Raw genomic sequence first — 21,276 nt, forward strand, 5'->3', positions numbered from 1 at the left:
GCTAGAGGGGCGGGACGGGGCGAGCGTCGGGCTCCCAGGCTAGAGGGGCGGGACTGGAGTAGGGCTGTTCTCTAGAACGGAGAAAGCGGCCTCTGCCCGCCCTCCTGTCACCATGGTGCAGCCGTGGTGCCAGGCCCCTGCCCATCTTAAGATCTCGTGTGACACAGGCCAGAAATGGGGAGAACGAAAGGCCGACTGGCTATCTGCTCCGTCTGGGCCGGCCTCGTGCCCGTCAGCGAGGGGGGCAGCAATGCCCAACTCCCCGGTGTCTGAGCAGAGTGTGCCACCAGCGCCGGGGCAGGAACCACACGCCAATGATCCCCATCGGGGCTGGACCTGCCCTGTCGTGGCTGCCGTGCAGACAGGTGTCCAAGAGGGGGAGCTCTAACACAGCCTCAGCACAAATCCATCAAGAGTGAGATAAATAATTAACCGGCTGAGCCTCCCTTGTCCTTCGTTAATTCCATTAATCCCGGGCTGTAAATCACTCTGGACTCTCACTGTACCTCCGAACACACCGGGGAGAGCTGCTGCCAGACCCTGAACGCTCGGCTCGCCTCACGCCTGGCGGCCACAGGGCTCCGGCTGCCCGCTAACCCTGCCTGCTCCATTCCAGGGGGACCCCTTCCGGCTCAGACCTGGCTGCAGCCTCCGGGAGCTCCACCCCCGCGCCCAGGGCTGCCCTCGGCCCATGGGTTCCCGGGTTTGTCCTGGAGCTCCATGCCCAGGCGCCCAGGTTACTGCACTCTCCAGCACAGCTCACTCCGGGCAGTTCTGCGTGGGGCTGACGGGCTGTTAAAGATCTGCTCTGCATCTGGGCTGCCTCGCTCCCTTTACAAGGGAGCCCCGCGCTCCACACACAGACTCCAGGCTGTTGGCTTTCTATGGGAAAACACAAACTATGGCTCTTCCTAAAACTAAACAGAAGTAGAAGGGCCTCCGGGGCAATCTTCACCCCGCTGCACTGCTCGCCAGGCCAGGCCAGTGGCACTAGCCTGCAGAAGTCAGGGCAGTAGGCACTGGAGGTCAGAGCTTACGACTGTGCAGTTCTCTCAGGGAGAAGCAGTTGCTGCCTCATGCACGGGCTCATCCAGGCTGCAGCACACTGCCCCCAGCTCTCCCTGTGCTATTTCCACATCCACGGGGCACGGTTCCCTTCCGAGCGCCCCAGGACCGGAGCGCCAGGCTCCCTGGCTAATTCCACTCCTAGATCCCGACCCGGGAGTGTGTGACAATCAGCCAAAGCAGGTACTGGGATGAGACCAACCCCATTTGCACTAGTGACCCTGGGCACCTGGTGCACACCTATTCCAGCCCACCCTAGTGCCGGTGCCTTATGAGCGTGCTGCGTTCAGTCATTCCACCCAAATCTGGAGTCAAAGGCGGCAGAGTCCATGGGAAGGAATTACACGCAACAATCAGCTATTTAATAGCTGCTTCAGCATGGAAAGTACAACTGATTGGTGCTCTCAACCAGCCATGATATTCTAAAAAGGGAGACTGAAGAGAGCAGCACAGGAAAATGGTTAAGGGAATTTACTTAACGCTAATTTTCTGAACCAGTTCAAGAGCTCGCTATTGTGTGGCAGGCTCTGAATGGCAGAGACGAATCCCACAGGCAGATACCCAGAGCACTAGACACTGCATCCAAGCACTCACAGGCCTTTCATGGGATACAGAAAAGATAGAATCAGGTTACAGCAGATCCGAGAGTTCTGCTTTAAATTTCAATTGGACTCACAAAAGAATGAGGCAGGCAGGTAGGAGCGTGCCCAGGGCTGCCGTGCTCACGGACACAGACACACAAAATGGGGGTATGGCGTTTCAGCACACACTCACTGCGCTGCAAGCTAGCGGCATTGACGGTGACAAGGCATCTCCCTGGCTCAGGAGAGCTGTGCACGGAGTGGCAGCTACTCGGCCGATATGCCCGGTCTCCTCAGTGTCCTCCATCACACAGCACCTCTCCAGCTGGCTGCAATTCATCCCTCCCCTTGCTCGCTTCCATTCCAGCGGGTACAATCTTACCGTGTGGGGAAGTGTCCTGATCCCCTCTCATAAATCAACGGAGATCGGCTCCCGCAACGGGAGGCCGCAGGCAGAGGCAGATGACAGTGCGAACAGCAGCGATAACACATGCACAGGACTCGTTCCCAATCTAGCCCCTCTTTAATACTTCGGGGGTGGGGATTGACGAGTTACCCTCACACAGCTGAAGTGGCTCCTCCAGGGATGTGTGCAAGCCGAGGAAAACATCCTGCGGCTCTAACGTACTGCACGGGAACTTCTCCCCCAACTGATCAGCCAGCCTGGTGAATGGCTCCAGCGGGAGAAGGGCTGGAGCATGCCAGGGACAGATGCAGCAATTCTAGTGCTCATTACCTGCCCCCCCCTGCACCCCCGCACCCCCCCCCCCCGCTTGGCAGCCTGTCCTCAGGACACAGGGAGGGGCTGCAGGTCAGGACTGAGGGGTGCCAGGGGAGCCCAACAGCGAGTGATAACGGGCCGGGTTCGGGGCAGCGGCAGTGGTGCGGGAAGGCCAGCAGGAATTAAACAGTGGGGAGGAGGTCGCAGGTCGAGACCGAGGGGTATCAGCAGAGCAGGGGTAGGGGGGGCCCAGGGAGAGGCAGGGCGGGACCGAGGGGTATCCGCAGAGCGGGATGTTTAGTGTCATGGGACAGATGTGGGACACCAGGGTGCTGCAGATCAGGCCTGGGTGCTTCAGGACAGCTACGCCGTGTGACGAGGGAAGCAGTCGGGGAGCTGGAGCTGAAGTGCGGGGGGGGCTAGCCTGGAAAAGGGGTAACCCCAGCGGGGGGTGCCCAGGGAAGCTGTGAGCATGGAGGGAGCTGGAGGAGCAGAGGGTGCTGGGGGTTTGGCCTGAGGTGCCGGGCGCAGCTTGCAGACCGAGTGCCCGTGTTAGGCCTGGATCAAACAGAACAAACAAGCCCAGCGACGGGCGTGGTGCTGAGACCCAGGAACCCCTCGGCTCTCGCACTGCCTGTGTCCGTAACCGGGCTGAGTCGGACTACGCTCCTGGCACCACTGGGGCCAGCAAGCGCTCTGCTGCCCAAGGACACCCCCCAGGGTAGGGCCCCATCATTACAGCTCAACGCCGCCTCCTCTGGGGGATGCTGCCCACAGACCAGCCCCTCCCTGCGGCGCCCGGCTCTCGGGAACGCCACGCACACCGGTCTCCCTCTCTGCCGCTTACCTCGTACTCCTGGGAGAAACTCAGCCCATCGTTGGCCTTCAGCCTGTCGATGTTGTCAGCGAGATCCGTCACCGGGATCGGCGGGTGGTCTCGCATACCTGGTGGGCCGAAGAGAGGGGGAGGGGAACGTTACTGCTCTGCGCCCAGGCCCAGAGGTGCGCGCGGCCGGCGTGTGGACAGTGAGGATGGGACGCGCTGGGCAGGATGGATGGCACGTGGCATGCTGAGCGGTGACAGAACAGACGGGATGGGCAGGATGGTCATGGCCAGGTGAGCATGCTGACGTGACAGCACCGCAGGCGGAGCAGGCTGTGGGCACAGGGCCTGGGGGCCGTGCAGAGGGGAAGCCCCGCTCCGTTCACAGGCCGAGGGGGGGATGCTCTGCCGGGGCTCCCGCACAGGCTGAGGTTGAACACACTGATTCTCAAGAGCGCTAGCTTTCCCCGGGGGAGGGGTGGTCTCATGACTTACCCCTAATGATTACAGGGTCCCCAGAGGGGCTACTGAGCCCCTGCCATGGCTAGTCTTGGCGGCAGCCGAAGGGGTATGCGCACCAGCTGCTATTTACCACCGAGCAGGCCAGCCCGATTCCCGGCCACAGGCCTGCCCCCTCGCATCTCAAACTGTGTGTACCGCAGGCCTGGGCTCAGGGGGACTCGCTGGCACTCGAGACCTCAGGGCCCCCACTCACTGGCCTGACTGTGCCGGGCAGGTGGGTGGGAGCTGGGTGCCCTGTAGGGAGCCGGCCTGCATCTCTCAAGTACCCATGGCCATGTTTGAGCGTTGATGGGGCCGGCCCTGCTGCGAGGTCTGGCTGGCTGGCGCCTGTCCCTGGTGATGAGCGCAGGGCAGTGGAGCGCATGTCCGGCAGCAGAGCCCCAGGAGGGACGGGCTGTATCACACGGGGACAGGACAGAGGTCAGAGGCAAGAGCCTCATTATAGCACTTGGGGTTTACAGCCCAGGCCCCGAAGGACCCTTTGCCCTGGTCCTGAACTGATGAACTGGCAGGAACGTGGCTGTAAAACAGCTCATCCAAGTTCTCGGGGCTTGTGCTACCGCAGGCTGCTCTGTGGGTTTCCCAGAACCCCACGTGGTTAACGATGATTAATGGGCAATGCTGCTGATACGCACGCAGGGAGGTAGGCTGGAGCCCAGCCAGGAGCCTTCTGACAGAGCTCGGCAGCCTCTGGGTGCCCTGGCTGGCAGTGACGGGCTGCTGTGGCGATCCAGGAGGAGATCTCAGACAGCAGTGACAAGCCATCAGGTGACAACGTGCAAGTGCCACTGCACATTTCAATGCAGCCACTGGGAAAACCACCAGTTCTCCCAGCCACGAGGGCCTGTCACCACCATATAAAGGGACTTGCACACTGCTCTGAGTCCACCCCACACATGCTGCCTCCCTCTGCCAAGTGCCGCGAGCACCACCCCTGCCATGGCACAGAGCACTGCCCAACAACCGACCTGGGGCAAGAGAGGGTCCCTCTGCCCTGGCATTAGGGTCATCTCACCAGTGACTCGCTGCCGGGCTCCACACTGAGGCCACTGCCCCACTTGGCAGAAGGCACAGATCAGCGCTCCGTAGCCCCCAGCTGTTCACACACAGAGCCAGGGCACCAGGGAGCGGCCTTTGCAACCAATGGGCATGTAGGCAGCGGCGACCTGGCAGGGAGGGGGCCCCGGCTGGCAGGTACCTGCAGTGTGAGAGTCCAGGGCAGTCCCTGCCTCAGCATGGCAGAGCCATGGGACCACAGCTCACGCCACAGCTGCAGCTGCTCAGTCCATGTTGGATTCCCGTTGAGCTGGTCAGGGCCATGCTGCAGCAGGCTGGGAGCACGTGAGCTCCAAGAGCAGCTCTGGGGGAGGGGTGCAACCCCTTCCCCAGCGCAGCGGCTCCAGAACAGCACCCACATACGCCGGGGGAGGGGTCTGGAGGGCTCTGCTCTGCACAGCTCTCTGACTTCAACACGCTTCTCCAGGGAGGCCTCTGTAGCAGGCAGAGTGGAGAGTAGAGAAGTGCAGGCCCTTGGTGGGGGAGGCCAGAGATCCCCACTAACCCCGACAGGGCTGCAGGCTGCAAAGCCCTTAGCACCGGCCAGGGGGTGCCATTCCCAGGTCTCTCTCCTGTACCCGCGTGCTCCCCAGCACCGCCAGCAGCGAGGACAGACCTTTACAGTTATTTGGGGGTGGACTCAGTCTGAGGCTCACGAGAGACAGAGACTCCTAGCTACTCATGCACCTCCGCTCCCACACTGCTCTGGGCTTGGTTCTCGGCCAGGCCCTGCGTTCTGGGCCAGCTGTGTTGTGGTTTGAAGGCTGAGGGCTGTGTACGCACCGAAGTTATTCTGGATTAATGCAGGGTGTGGATTCAAAGTGGACCAACTATTCCGGAATAACTCCACGTGTAGACAAGCCTGACAAGTGTCCCTCAGCACGCAGACACCCTGGCCCCTCTGCTGTATTTCACCGGTGGCCAGAGCCACACTGGAAGCTGGTCCATCCAAGGCGAAAGGAGAGTGTGTTCAACCCCTGGGCCACGGAAAACCCTTCAATTTGTCCTTTTAGGGGGGTTAATTGGCCGCCTCTAAGGAAATGTCTGTTGTCCTGCCCACACCTGAGATGGAACTTCACAGCTGCAAAGCGCCCCATGCCCAGCTGTGCCCAGCGATCTGCCAAGCGACACAGCAGATTGGGCTGCATGAGCAGGGACTGGAATGCAGCTCTGAAGAGAAACAGTCGTTTGCTAATCAGCTGGGATTATTTTAGTGAGATCCTCAAGGCCAAAAGCCTTGTAGCCCCCAGACTGCTTTTGTGCTGTGCTGAACTGCTGGAGTGTGATGCAAATAGCACCAGAACCTGGCCTGTGTGGGACGTCTTGGCCCATTAATCATGTTAGAAAGTGAAATTACTGACACTCTAATCTGCTGAGAGTGAGGGTGACCTTCAATGACATCGTAACAAAAATTACAGAGACAAGAGAGAAAGGAGAAGAGAAAGAAAAGCGAAGTGTCAAGATAAATACAGGAGGAGTGAAAACTAACTTGAGATATTCGGGCAACTGGGGACACTGGAACCTGCAAAGAAAAAAAACGGGGCAAGAACAGAAATCCCATTAGCCTTCAGACAATCATCGCAGAGGTTCAGAGAGGGAAAGGCAGAGAGATGAGGATGCAAAGGAAAGAGCAGAGTTTGCTGCAGAAAAGCAAGGACAAGCTGGAGCTCCCTCCTGCACTAAGCGGAGCCGCATGGGCGCGCTGCCTGGCTGGGGAGCGGACGATAACCGAGCAGTTGAAGAGTACGTTTTTAACCCCAGCCAGCGCACTTTACTGCAGCTGGGGTACAAAGGGAAGTGCTGCTCCGAGCCTGTGAAATGATTACACATCACACCCTGACCCTCTGTCATCTGGCTGCAAACCCTACGACTGCCCACGCCTCCGGGGGAGGCAGGCGTGAGGTTAAGGAGCGGACATGGAATCACATTCTTCCTGGTGGACAGAGAACACGGCACCGCCCAACCGAGCTGCCACTGCAGGGTCAGGCCTTTGGAATTCCAGCTAGCCACAGCTGGGCTCATCACAACGCAGAGACGCAGCCTGGCAAAACGGCACGTTAGTACCAAGAGGCTGACAATTCGTGATATAACCTGGGTCTGGAGCAGGAACCATTAAAGCGATAAGGCTTAATATTTAATAATGGGAGGCGGATTAATTATGCATGAAACAAGGTTTTCCCTGCCTCTGTGGTCTCCAGCAGGGACTATCAGCCACCAGCCTGTGCAGGTCTGATTCCAACATGTCTCGTTCGTTTCGTGCCCCTACAGCGCTGGGGGGACAGTCCAGGTGCCGTTTGGGCCCCCGGGCTCAGAGCCCGTCAATGCCCCTTCATTCACCAGCACCCTCTCCTCATTTCTAGCCGTGAGACTCCCCTTCCGACCTGCCGAGACTCCGCAGCAGCACTGGAGGGACAGGAAGTGACTTTGCTTGGGAGGGAAGCGCCAGATCGCAGGAGAAATGGGCTCAGCGGCCAAGGGAACAGAGCCATCTCCGGGGAACCGGGCTTTCCTTCCCTTACGCCTGCTCCCTGTTTGTCCTGACGCATGGGGGATGGGCGGCAGGGGGTGGCCTGCACCCCTCTGCCCAGAGAATGTGGTTCTTGTGCAGATCTGGGTAGGGTCTTGCCCCTTTGTGCAGCACGTGACAGAAGCCCATCTGACATGCTCTGGAGTGCCCAAGGGTAGGGCCTATGAACACATCCAGGGCCCCTGCAGGGACAGGAACCTACTCAAAATCCCAACCAGCCCCAGTGCTCAAATAATTACCAGCAGCCATGTCTGCTTCTCCCTGGGGAGTGAGGCCGGTGCATGGAAACCAGGTTTGGAAAGCACGTGCCCAGCACACAAGCAGCCTGAGCAAACCCCCAGGTACTGTCACCCTAAGGCCCTGTTGCTGCAACTCACCCGTCCCCAGCCCTGCACTCTGTGCGCTGGCAAAGCCCTGGCTGTGAGCTCTCAGCTCCTCCCTCTCCCAAGACAGTACCAAACCATCTTCTCCAAAGCCGCTGCATAACATTTGCCTTATTTCATACCCTGAGGAGCCCCACAGCCCACTATTTAGGGCAGAGCTGTCACTGCATCCTTCCCATCCAATCTGGAACATGAGCCTGGCACGAGGACTGCCTAGCAGCCCCCCAATCCTGGCCCTGTCCAGCCTCCCCTCTCAAGCAGCTCCCCCGGCAGCGCTGGGCTGAACAAGCCGCGCTGGTTCCTCGGCAGAGGAAGGGGAGAGCTGGGAAGTGGGGCTGGCTCGAATAGCCAGCGGTAAGAAGAACGCTCTCGCTCACCCTCCCTGCCCAGACCCAGTAGGCTTCCATCAGGAAACACTCCCTTCAAACGCCTCCCGTTAGACAAGAGCTTTTAGCCGGAGGAGCAGCAGGAAGAAAGGGAAAGTAGGTTATGTCCTAGGAAGGCTGGAAGGCAGCAGGGACCGGGGCGTGGCCTCATTTACTGCTAACTGCCCCCACCACGGAGAGCCCCACGGCCCTTCTGCTGCATTGAGGACGTGGCTCAATTAGCTTGGGCGTGCCGGTCTCTGATCTCGCTAATGACAGGCCCGGTGCTTTCAGAGCCGTCAGAGACACACGGGCTACAAAGCAGCAGCAGGAGACGTTTCTGCTCTGGAAAGTACAGTTGCCTCCCGTGGCTGATACACTGTCTACGGACCCCAGGCACCACAGGACAGTGCAGGCATGACTGGCGATGCTCCACAGCGAACGATTGCATGCAGAACTCACTGGGTGTGACCGAGGCCTCGTCCTCTGGCCTGCCAGCACTGCCCCCAGCAGCATCCCTCTCTGTGTTGGGGGGGAGCTATGCTTACAGCTCACCTCTCTTCCCCACACATGAGCAGAGCAGGAGTAACCTCCTCTTGAGCCGTTTCTCAGATCTCCGTGTGGGAAGGGGCCCACCCTGCCCAGACACAGCTGCTGTCTGACACAGTGTCGTCGGCAGGCCAGCATCCTCCCTCGTTTTGCTTGTTAGCAAGGCTGAGACTCCTCGGACATGGTCCGCGCCCTGGGGCAGGTCAGAATGGCAAATCCTCAGAGCTTCCCTGAGCCCTGAAGTCTCCCTGCCAGAGCCTCAGCACTTCGTCCTGATCAGCCACGCCCTGCAGAGTACCAGCCTGGCTTACGGCAGGGAGTGGGAGGGCCTGACACACACCAGGCTTCTGCCTCTGCAGGCCCTGTACGCCTGTGTGACACGGTCGGGGAGCGGCACGTCAGCTCACAGTGCAGAGATGTGGGGACTCTGCACAAAGACCACTGGCCTTATCGCTATGGCTGGGAAGGGGCAGAACGTTTCAGAGAGTGACGGAGGGCGAAATCCCCTCGGCCCAGTGTCTGCCGGGGGCGGGAGGGAGCTCTGGAACACCCGAGGGCAGGCACCGCAAACAGCATCCTACCTGGGGTCTGGTAGTTGAGGCGCCTCATCTCGACAGGGTCGGAGGAATGAGCCAGCAGGGAGTCCTTGAGGCCGATGGAGTGCTCGTCCTTGGACGAGGGGGAGTTGGCTCTTTTCCTAGGGAAGGAAAACACACAATTGAGGGGCCCAGCGAGGAAGTGCATGTCCCACAGACCAGCATGGCGACCATGCACACAGCTGGCGCTCAGACAGCTGCCTGGCCAGCAGGGCAGACACGGGGGGGTGGGGGGCTGAATGTACTGATGGGTGCCTCTGCCCGTGAGCTCGGCTGCTGCACTCCCCGGGCCGGGAGCGCCACTCTCTGAGCAGCTAAATCAGCCCCCCAGTTACTGTCACAAGTGAAAGCAAAACCGCGTAAGAGCCCTCCCTGCCCGGCCCGGGCTGCAGCCAGGGGCCATGCTGGATTGGGGGGGGGGGGCTGTGCACAAGAATGGCAGTCAGGACTCCTGGGCTCTCTCCAGCTCTGGGAGGGACTGGCAGGAAGTGCTCAGAGCAGGGGGCCAAGAGGACTGAGGACTCCTGCATTTGAGAACCAGCTGTGCCACCACCTCCCTGCGGGCCCATGTTGCTGGCCTAAGGTTCTCCACCTATAGTGCGCGGATGAGCCCTCTGACTTCCCACTGCAGGACGACAGGGGCTTAACCAGCAAGTGTGTGGGAAGCCCTTAGGAGATGCCATATTCCGTACAACGTATTCATCAGAAGCAAAGAGGAGGAAGCAAAACCCCATTACCGCTTACTCTCCCTAGGAACTATTTCCTGTAGCGGAAGGATAGAGTCAATTTCCCCCCCAAGTATTAAAAGAAATGAAATGTCGAGAACCATAGCGTAATGGTGTAAAGACTCTTCAGGGTGTGTTTTATTGGGCCATTAATACATGTCTTGAATGGCTGAAGGCACCCCAGGCGTGTATTAACGGGACAATAAAACACACTGTTGTCTCTTAATGCTATATTTATGTCACCACCTCGGGCGCTGATCTTGGTGTAATTCACCAGCCAAGGAGGGACAGACCTGATTGGTAATTGGACGGGAGACCTTTAAGGCAAACTTGGCACTGCAAGAAGTGCTATGGATGTTTCAGATGGGTTACAGCTAAAGGGAATGCCCCCGTGTGGTGCTAGGGGGCGCTGTGCTCTGCGGAGCAGGGACATTTCTCTGGGTCAGTGCTGACCCAAATGCCTCAGCGTAGAACTAGAGGGTGCTGCTGTGATACTGGAGGCTTTGCCTTTTGGACAAAACATAAACCCGGGGGGGTTGCCCCACTGGTGAATATCAAAGACCCCATAGCTTTCTGTAGGAGACGGGCATGTTGTCACCAACCTCCCAGGTCAATTTTAGTGTGTCCCCATCTAAATTCACCAGATTTCCTCCCCTTTCTAATCTGTTCTGAGGAGTTGCCGGGCATTGTTAACAGCTGCCATGTTCCGCCCAGAAGTAGCTGCATTTCAGACTCGTGCGTGACCGGAGTCTCACATACATGACTAGGGAAGGTGCTGTTCCAGCACAGGGTATTACTACTTACACACTGCTACAGAGCTGTGCACACGGGTTTCTGCATTAGTGCCTGGTGTGGGGAGCGGCAAGACGTCATTCGTTATTAAGTGATTCTACGCAGCAGAACTTTAATTCACTCGGGGGAACCCAAACTATGACTGAAGTTCAGTTTGCAGCCAAAACATCTGGACATTGGGACTACAAGACATTCGGGGTGATCGGCAGGGGAGGAGCAGCATGTGATCCTCACACCATGTGGAGTGATCCAAGCATCTACCAAGTCCTCTGACTCTCTGAGAGCCAGACAGGAGAGCTCCCGGACTTTACAGCATCAATGGAAGGAGAGGGACAAGCGCACACGAAAGCACCATCTCTCCTGCTCTCAGACACCATGGTGAGACACGGCATATGTTATCGTGCTTTGGTCCCCAAGTCCTTGGGCAACGTGACTTGGGTCTCTGTGGGGAAGGAGGCAAAAAGGTGTTTGATATTAGTCAGTTTCAAAAGCCCACAGGGGGCTTCTGTGAAACCAACAAACCCAGGCTGTCCAGACTTTCATGCAATGTACCAATAGCTGGATTCAATCCGTTTGCATTTGAGATTTAGAACTCCAGGGAGAAAAGCCCTCAGAAAGGAAGCTAGAGAGCGAAGCCTTAGGAGAAAGCAGCCGGACTCAGCGCCCAGAGGTGTGTCGGGTGCTGCTGTCTCACGATGACAAGTGAAGAGCACCAGGGAAGAGAGTTATTTAATTTCTGAAGCGTCCATCTAACAATGGGGTCTGGGGAGCCACAGAAAAAACAAAACTAAGCCAAGCTGGGCCCAGCACCCAAAGGGACTTACAGACAGACAGACACAGGGAAACCCAGATGAGGGAATATCTGCCCTGGGCTTCCACAAAACATTCCTTGTGGTGGCTCAGAAACTGCTTGTGTCTGTCAACTTCCGTAAAAGAAACCCTCCTGGAGACGGGTGAATTACCACACAGGGCCATCTGGGCGTCGGCTAATGCGTAAAGGCAGGATTTGAATTATGGAGCCCAAGCGCAGATGGCACCTTCCCAAGCAGCACAGTCCCTGTCAATGCAATGGCCACAGGCTGGCATCGCACCGTGGCAAGGTCAGGGTCAACTTTACCAGCTGCAGGAGACATTGATCCATGTTACAGACGAATGGCACCTAAGTTCTCAGTTGAAAGACTGGAGGTGCAAAGAAACCCCTATAACCACTTACAATCGCACTTCTAGATTTGTAACCCAGTTGCAAAACATTCTGGCACAAATCTTGTGACCTGTGATTGTCAGCCACGTGAATCGCTAAAGGCCGAGGGGTAGTACGCCACACCTGCACATAGGGAAGCCGGGACACACCAGGCAGCAGGTTCTTAAAGGGGGAAGTAGATTTTAAACTTTAAACAAAGAGGGAAGAGAAAACGGATTCCTACCTTTCTTGTTTACTAGATCCAGAGAAGAGCAGAAACAGAAGAAAGGAGGTGATCACTGAGACAGAAAGGCACTGACTGCACATGCACAGCGCAGAGCTCCATTTAATCAGAGAACAAAGCCAGGTCCCTTCCCCCAGCACAAAATACACATAGAGATAGAGAATCCAGGAGGTGAGCGGATAGACTCCACTGGTTACAATTGAGTGGGCTATAGAAACTCATGTAAATGAACCAACAGCTCATCACAGAGACTTACAACACAGGGTCACACTACAGAGCTTATGGCCCATGAGCTCGGAGGGCCGGTCCTTCAGCGGGGAGCACACCGCGCCAGTGGGACGCTCGAGGGGCACCAGGAGGAGCAGCATTTCTGTCTGGGTTTAGCCCTTAGTGTCCATGGCCTGCCGAGGGGCGGAGTGAAGCAGGCAGGCTCTTTAGTAGGGGCACCTGAGAGGGGCCAATCAGGCTCCCACATCTTCAACTTCACCAGGACACTCAGGCTCTGGAAACCAGCCTGGGGAAGCTAACCCGAGAGTGGTGGGACTCCTCCTAGCACGCCACCAAGGACAGATCGCTTCCCCTTCCCCCGACTGCCCCGTGGGGCCCTGGGACACCTCCTGCCTCCCTCTTCTTTCTGTGCCTGGGGATTCACATTCATGCCCCAGCCGGCTGTCTACTGTCTACTTTATAAACCAGCCCTGTATGCTGCTTCGCATGCCCTCCACCATGCCCGTAGGCCCTGAACCAGACGGGGAACGCTGGGTCTGACGGCGAGAGGGAGGTCCCTTGGTGCCGACATGCTGCGTGGGGAGCAGGCCTGGCTCTCACCTTTTGAAGAGCAGGATAGCAATGACGATGATGATGATTAATATAACGGCCAGCACCGGTCCCATCACCCACAGCATCTCGGGCTCGTCCTGCTGCTTCGCCGAAGACATCACAATCTCATCCGAGTAGGGGCTGGCTGCGTACCTCTTCTGCAGAGAGCGGGGGGCAGAGAATGCAAACATCCGTTAGGGTGAAGGAAACGACCACCTCCCATCCTATTGTATGGCACCCTGCCTCTGCCCAGCGCGGGGAGGACCTGGCTCCCACACCCAGGGCTCCCCATGTGCCAGGACATCGCGCCAGCACACATGGAAATCCACCTCCTCCTCCTGGGAAATGGCACAATCCAACTTACAGCAATTCTCCAGCCAGCCAGCCAGCCGAGCTCCCTAGGTGCCGAAATGGAACAGCCCAGCTAAGAGCAACTCCCCCACTAGGCTCCCTAGGAGCAAATTACAGGCTTTGCAATCCCAGGCAGTGGCTGGGGCTGGCTGATGAGCGCTAAGTGGTTTATAACACCTATTATGCTGATATAAACACATCTCCCCAGGATGGGGCTGCAGTTGGAGAACCCCCGCCAGGCCAGACACTTCTCTTGAGGGAACAAAAGGACGTGTCTCAGCTCCGCTAGCAGAGATCTCGGCGCAGGGGTCTCTCGCTAGCAGGGTCCTTCCCAAGAACGAGGCGATGTGGTGGCACAGTGACCTGCGGCCTCGAAGAGGCTGCTGCTCAGATCGAGTACAGCAGGGCAGGATTAACAGACCCAACGCCCAGCTGCAGGCTTGTTATGCCGCGGTTGCTAAGGCTTATGTCGCCGTGGCGTCGCTTCACAGCTCAGCCTTACTGGGTCAGAAGGGTTAAATACTGCGAAAAGCAATCCCTTCCGCCTAGCGAGAAAGCAGGAGCCGTATCAGCCAAGTGCCGGGGGCTCTCAGGTAGCACTTGCTGTCCTGTGCTCGGGAACGAGAAACTCTCCAGCCTTGCCAGAGACAGGAAGTTCGGGTGCCTGTGGATCTATACATTGCCTGCTTTAAGGTCAAGTTCAGACCCACACTTCACGTGGATGCAGGTGCGAAGGGGCGGGTGGGAATCTCCTCTCCTGGGCCTGCTATCTACGACCCCCTTCCGGCAATACACAGGTCAAACCCTCAGGTGCAGCTAGGCGGGTTTAGCAGCAGCCTGCAGCGGCGCTGGCAGCGGGTTCTGCTGGGGGCCACGCGCCCTTGCACGTCCCCCCCCATAGGGTCCTGCAGGCTTCAATCTCTTCTCCTTTCCTGGCCAATGTCTGCGTGTGGCCACTAGAGGCACTAGGGAGGTAGTTTGGGCCCACCAGCGTGTAGACAACACTTCCCTCTACAGCTCAGACAGCACCCTTCTGGCGCTCTGCCGGACCCTGGCGTGGGGGTGGGGAGGGGGACGAGCCGGCTCCGGCTCCGTCAGACAAGAGGCAGGGGAGGTGAGTGGGCAGCGGGAGGGAGGGGCTCATTGCCGCGCTATTTGCTGAGGAAGGCGCACAGGTCCCACAGAAGCATCTAGCTACATCTGAAGACAGGACTAAACGCTATCACATGGAGCCTCCTTCCTGGGGCCAGTGCAGGCAGCCACAGCGCTGCAGAGCGTTTGCCCTGCTGGGCTTGCAAAGGGGCCCGAGACACCAGTGTCCCTTGGTCTCTTTGACTGGCCTCCCTCCGAAGCAAGGAAGGAGCCCAGCGAGCCGAAGGATCATGAGGACGATGTTTCCAGACGGAGCAGGTGCCCCCCGATGAGCCGCGCTCAGCCTGACTCTAGGGACCCAGCAGGCAATGCAGGATTTGTGTGGGGACAAGCAGCCCTGTGACTGGACACACTGCCTTGTGCTTTCCGCGAGAATGGGCCCCATGTCGCAGGGTCCTGGGGGCAGTAAAGCTACCAGCGTGCCTGGCCGGTGTGATCTGAGAGCTCTGCACTGCTAGCTGGGTCTCTTCCCCGCCTCACTGTGTCTGCACCTTGCCACGAGCACTGTGGGCCGGATGAGTAATGGAGAGTTTGACCAGTGCTAATGAGCCATTACAAGTAAATGAGGCTGAAGAAGTGAGCCCCAGCGTGGGAGCGGAGCAGAGGGTCCGGAGCATCTTTATTATCTCCCATTATTTACACACCGCCGCTGCCACCTCTCTCCTCCCTCCCCCACAAGCAATTTACAGGAGGATCTCCCGGCACAGGTCTTGCTCTGCTATTTCATGCTCACTGCGGCAGCCATCCTCTCCCTCCCTTAGACCCCTGCGTGCTGGGCCAGCTGCCTTCCTCAGCCATCCAGGTATGCGCCATTTCCCCTTAGAGTGACCAGATGTCCGGATTTTATAGGGACAGTCCCGATATTTGGGGCTTTTTCTTAAATAGGTGCCTATTACCCCCCACCCTCTGTCCTGATTTTTCACAATTGCTGTCTGGTCACCCTATTTCCCCTTAGCAAGGAGAGGCACCAGGGCTGGGAACCCGCACGCTTTCACGCCCCGCAAAGACCCTGCTACTGTGGGAACAGGTGAATTTACTCCCTTACACGCCCCTTTCGAGGGAGATTCTGATCAGGGAAGTGACTCTCCAAGCTCCCTCCATGTCTCTTCTGAGTGAGCCCTGTTCAGCCAGGCAGAGTCCAGAGTGCGTAGGACTCTGCCCCGCCTCCTGCATCAGGGCTGACTGACAACTCCCACCTGTTCATGCTCTCTGTATGTGTGTGTATATATCTCCTCAATATATGTTCCATTCTATGCATCCGAAGAAGTGGGCTGTAGCCCACGAAAGCTTATGCTCAAATAAATTTGTTAGTCTCGAAGGTGCCACAAGTACTCCTGTTCTTTTTTCTAGAATCCACAGGGTCACACAGTGGAGTGCAAAACTGCTCTGCAGATCCCAGCGGCATCTCAGCACTCCTGGAGCTCCGATGTGTCCCAGGGCAGATAGGATTAGAGCGTTACTGCCAGGGGACTGGAGAAAAAAGTGGTAGTACTCAGACAATGCTGATGTCTAACCTATTGTTACAGGGCACCAGAGTGCACGGAGCAGCTCTCCCCCACCCACCCAGTGGCGGCGGGCTCCTCTCCGCAGGCCAGTTTAGAGGTTTCTCCGCTGCCACCACAGCTAGAGGCTGGAAGCCCAGCTGAGAGTCTGGTGAGCACAGCAGCAGTTTAGGAAGGGTGGGTGAGGCAGCTGGGTGCCTGCGGGCTGTCTCTGAGCCTGGTCCCTGCGAGCGCACAGGCCTGTTCCACAGTCACTTTTCTGAGCAGAAACGGGGCTCAGAGCCAGCCCCGTCACAGCGGAGTCTAGAGTTCTGCAGTGGTGGAGCTCGACTCCCAGTGCTGCCCTCAGCTCTCATCTGGTATGTCAAAGATACCTGCTCTTTCCGTCGGAAAACACCATTCATCAAGTCAGTTCCAATGGACGCCTCCTCTCCCTGACACCAGCTACTGTGCCGGGCTCACCTCACTTTGCAGGGAACTCCACTGAGCAGGCTGCCAGCTCCCTGCACTGAGCCCCTCGGGCGCCCCTGGCCTGGGGGAGAGAGCGGGATGCCCCTTCTAGCAAGAAGCCCTTACCGTCTCGCCGTCCTCCAGCGACGCCAGCACAAAGCAGCGATAGCTCAGATCCTCAGAGAGCGGCTTGTTGTAGAAGCCCTTGTAGGTCTTCTCGTCTCCCAAGGTGAAGGTCTCTGGCAACATGTCCACTTGAGCAGCGATATAGGGCTTCAGCCTGTCTGCCTGACGCCGCTGGCGCCTGCCCAGGCTGCCCTGGCTGATGGCCTCCAGTAACTGAGGACAAAGAACGTGGGTCATTACATCCCTCTCCCCAGCGTTCGAGAGGTGCACGCTGCCCTGACTGACAGCCGGGGACCTGCACGTGGATTGGGCCAAGCCCAGCCAGGAACAGACGCTTCAGAACTTTCCTCCCTCCTTATTTCATTGACCCCCTGGCAGCCCCCCTCACGCCTCAAGTCAGAGGGCTGGATTGGCCACCTCCTGCTCATGTCCATGACGAAGGCCGAGGCTGGGCTGGGGCAGGGGAGGAAAGGCTCCTGGCTGAGTTACAGTTAACATGCAGCAAAGCAACTGGGGGGGTGACTGAACCTCCAGCTGTTGAAGGCATTGCTAGGGCCCCCATCACCGTGGGATTTGCTGCAAGCGCCTTCGCACCCAGGCTGGCGTCAGAGAGAGAGAGGTCTGGGCCTTGGGACTCGGCCGCCGTGACGCTCACGCTGTTATTTCACGGGAGGGGCATTGCTTGGACCCCAAGAGCCCTGGGTTAATGGATTCCAGCTGGGTGCAAGGGAAGCAGGCCACGTTCGGTGACCGTTGGCATGGAGAGCCGCTTGGCTCTCCACAGACACCAGGCGTGAACGGCAGTCGCGGCTGCTGTCGAGAAAAAGTGACATTTGTGCGTCTCTCCCTGTCTGAGCTCTGCTAGTTCCCCTGCTGCCGGGCTGCCGGCAGGGCTGCGTGTAGATCACACAGAGCCACAGCAGATTGCATGGGACGCTCAGAGCAAAAATGGCACATTTCATAGTCGGCCACAAATTCCCGAAAAAGGCATAAACACCCCAACATTCAATTACGCTGCTAAAAACGACTCGCCGGTGTCTGAAGACGTTTTTCTAGTGAATAAAAATCAGTGCCAGGCACCAAACAGAAATTCTAATTTCAAATGGAGGAGGAGGCATGAAATACATTTCACAGCCCAACGTGCCGCATTGTCAGCAGACAGGGCCCTAGAGTGACGTGGGGCTGGGAACACGGGTATTTACACAGAGGCCGTCAAAGTGCCCCAGCCCCAGCCCCAGCCCCCTCCCCTGGCAGCCGAGCCCCTGTTGAGGTGAACCAGGGAGGCCAGCGTCTGTAACCTCACGGAAGGAACCAGGCAAAGGAGAAGCCTCACGTTTACAGACTAATATCCTGGGAACCGTGGGGAGGAAAGGCAGGAGAACACCAACGGACTGTGAGGTTTGCACGTCGGTACAAGGCAGGGTCGAATGAGAGCTGGGAATTACAGCCAGCACATCTCAGTTCCACCTGCACCACACACATTTGCTGCCCATTGTCACCCTTCGGTCCTTTTTAGCCCAGGGTGACGACAGGCAGCTCCTAGTCTGTGCTCGTTTGGCACCACCACAGGACCTTGCTGCCGGGTCACAATGCGGCAGTGCAGACTTGGGCTCGTGCACAAGGGACTGGCACCAGTGAAAGCCCCTTCTAGTGTCTCCTTACAAAACCAAACCTCTGCGTGCTTCAGAACCACCGTTACTGTCACCACGAGCCCCCGTGCTGCGCTGCCTCCAGCCTCCTCTTCGGAGGGCTTAGCTCTGTAAGTCCTAGTGCGGATGATACATACGCGCCTGTGTCTAACTCTGGGCTGCAGCTAGAGCGCACGGCTCTGTGAGCTAACATGTACACTAACACCTCCTAAAACAAAACTACAGACCCAAGGGGTGACCCTCGCTTCATTAGTCACTTGCTGCATCTTGTCTGAAATGACATTTAAACGCTCTGGGGCAGAGAACAGGACTGGACTTGCCCCACGCACAGCACAAGGGGGCCCCGTTTCTGACTGGAGTCTCTACATGCTATTGTCACCTACATGCATATTCCATACAAAAAACGACTCGAAAAGAACGTTAAGGTTGTGAAGTCAAGCACTTGAATGCAGGAAATGCCAGAATGCAGGTTGCCCCGGCAGCTTTCAGCCAGCCCCCTGGTGCCTGTGTATTATGAGAGTTTTTAATTACACAATCACACACTATGTTGTCCACAGGACCCTGCCTCATTCAGCGCACCGGACGCAACGAGCAGCTGTTAAATATTTTTTTTTCTCCTCGTTTACTGCACACGATTCAAATCCTGCTCCAAAGACACACAGGGAGTTGTGATGGTTAAACCATGAAAAGCATTTTGAATGTGCAACGTGGAGGGGGCTAGGGCACCGGATGGGGGATTGAGAGTTTTGGGCGCTGGCTTTAGCTCTGTATCTGACATTCTGAGACACCCTGGGCAAATTACTTGGCTTCTCAGCTTCTCCACCTGTAAAATGGGGACAATACTACTGCCCTGCCTAATGCTGGGGTCTGACTCAGTGTTTGCAAAGGGCTGAGGGAGTCTCCCGGGGAAGAAGCTAGAAGGCGAAGGAATCAAACCCTTGGGCAGGCTGTGGAAGTGCCAAGCATTAGGGCGGTTATCAGATCCTGTACAGGCAGGAGGGAAAAAGTGATCTCCGGGGGCTTCTCTGCAAGCCTGTCCCCTGGCAGTGCCCCTTTCCTCATACAAGCCGGAGCTCTAAGCCACCTTTCCCAGGGCCCAGGCAGCGTGGGCGAAGCACAAAAGGAAGCCTTAGAAGATCACACTTAAACCAGGTCTCTCTGACTCCTACCTGGTCCAGCTCCATCTCATCAGGCGTCCGCCACCTGGCCGTGCGGCTGCTGGTGGTTTGATCTACTGGCACAACCACAATATAGTACCACCTGGGGAGGAAAGAAGGGTCAGGGGAGGTGGCTAGTGCTAGCAGGAGATATTAGGACATTTCTTTAGCAGGTGATTGAATAGAAACAAGTTCAAGATGCCTCCCATCAAAACCCCTTCCCCAAATCTCCTCTTTCTCCCCTTCTGTAATGGGCAAAAAGCTTCACTGAGTCAGAGGCCAGTTTTCCTGCTGTGCTGAGGAACAGAACGCTCCCTGCTAGCGATCATTAGGTTAATGAAGATACACAGACCACGCGCTAGACTAGAGGATGGTAGCAGGAGCTGGGGTAAGGACATTTATATAAACTGGCTGTAGCAGGATCCCTGGGGGAATCGGGTTTCAGCACGAGGATAGCACAGTTACAAATGAGACTTCTATGAACTGGCTTGTTTTAATCTCCTTGAGGCTTTAAAGACATTACTTATTCAAAAGCTGCTGTGCAGTGACAGAGAAAGCACCTCCGGATTCTCAGCTGGCTTTACCGGGAGGGTCTCAGTTCCACCCCGAGAAGTGACGGGGAGCTGTTACCCTGTCTCACAAAAGCATCAGCTCAGAACATGCCAGCAATGCGCTGTCATGTGGTGAAGGGAAAACCTGGCTCCAGCATCTGCGGGCTGCTCTGGCATTCATCCCACAATGTCACTGAATCAATGGGTTAGACTCAGTGGGTCCATAAAGAGAACAATCCAGCCTCCTACCTCCCCATGCCCTCTGGTCCATTAGCAGGGCGCACCTACCTAACTGGCGCTGAGATCTGGACTTTGGGAAGGGTGAGGGTGAACTTTCCTTCCTGCATGTATTTGTTTGTGGAGATGGGTTTGCTCTGCAAGACATCAGGAGCCGTGTGGATAGATACCCGGTGCTGGAGCCCACCAGCGCTGCTGCCGCGGTTCATTAGCACAAAGGAATACTCTGTATCCGGCTGAAGGTCGCTTATGAGCTTCTTCATCGAATGGCCGTCCACCTCCACACTCTGGCTGTTGTACAGGATCTGAAACGGGAAAGGACACATCATGCGGCAGGGCATGCTCAGAATAGAAGGCAGCATTAGAGCTGATCACCTGCGGGAGGGCCCAGAGCCAGATTATGGAATGCACATAACGAGAACAAAGAGCCACACAGTAACCCGGAGCAGCCAGCGGAGCAGCACGCACTGCTCCTTACGGCCACAGTGCGGAATCGCCAACACCGGCTGGGTGGTTAGAATCCTAAACTGCAAAGACTCCACCAGACGCATCCCCGGCGATGCCCCACCAGAGCATCTCTTCGGTGCATAGGTAGGAGGACAGGACAGATGGGTTCATATTAATGGGTCTTTGTTTCCTTGTGGTGGCATGACATACACTGGACTTTGGGCATAAAACCCCATTGGTTCTAAAGTGGTTTCAACCCTAATCTAACAGTAAACACACGCTCAAAGGGAGAACACAGAACTGCCCCTTCCCAGGAAGGGAACTACGGGGATCATTTGTTTCCTAGAATTATGCCTCTGACCAATCAGTAATGCATCTCACACACCCACACCCAAAAACACGACCTCACTGGTGTGACACCAGGGCACCAGCACAACAGCTGCTGGTGCGCTGCAAACCGAGCACAGAGCTTGGGGCTCAAACCTTACCTCTGCCTGGGGTGGGCTTCCAAAGAACCGTAACCGGCATCACTGCTGGAGAGAATGGGGAGCGCACTCTCTTGTTGGCATGGAGCAGGGCACTGCCACGTGATATCACGAGGAAACAAGACACGACGCCCCTGGGGCTGCCTGCTCAAGCCACCCTTGCTGGCTGACCGAGAGCGGCTCTCCTGGACGCGTGGGGCCGTGGGCACGCTCTGGTGGTT

At 57.2% G+C, this 21,276-nt stretch overlaps 1 protein-coding gene across 1 annotated transcript in view; it reads right to left on the reverse strand.

Moving 5' to 3' along the window:
* The window catches only part of PTPRF (protein tyrosine phosphatase receptor type F), a 397,824-nt gene that overhangs the window by 30,094 nt on the left and 346,454 nt on the right, over nt 1–21,276 (reverse strand). The window contains exons 13-18 of the mRNA XM_026651946.2: nt 20,175–20,428; nt 19,348–19,438; nt 16,530–16,742; nt 12,958–13,106; nt 9,174–9,289; nt 3,215–3,312 (exon numbers count right to left, since the gene is read on the reverse strand). Of these exons, the coding sequence (XP_026507731.1) occupies nt 3,215–3,312; nt 9,174–9,289; nt 12,958–13,106; nt 16,530–16,742; nt 19,348–19,438; nt 20,175–20,428 (921 nt within the window). The remainder of the gene's footprint in view (nt 1–3,214; nt 3,313–9,173; nt 9,290–12,957; nt 13,107–16,529; nt 16,743–19,347; nt 19,439–20,174; nt 20,429–21,276) is intronic.

This window comes from Terrapene carolina, unplaced genomic scaffold (genome assembly GCF_002925995.2).
Source record: "Terrapene carolina triunguis isolate 2854851 unplaced genomic scaffold, T_m_triunguis-2.0 Scaffold110, whole genome shotgun sequence".
NCBI lineage: Eukaryota > Metazoa > Chordata > Testudines > Emydidae > Terrapene > Terrapene triunguis.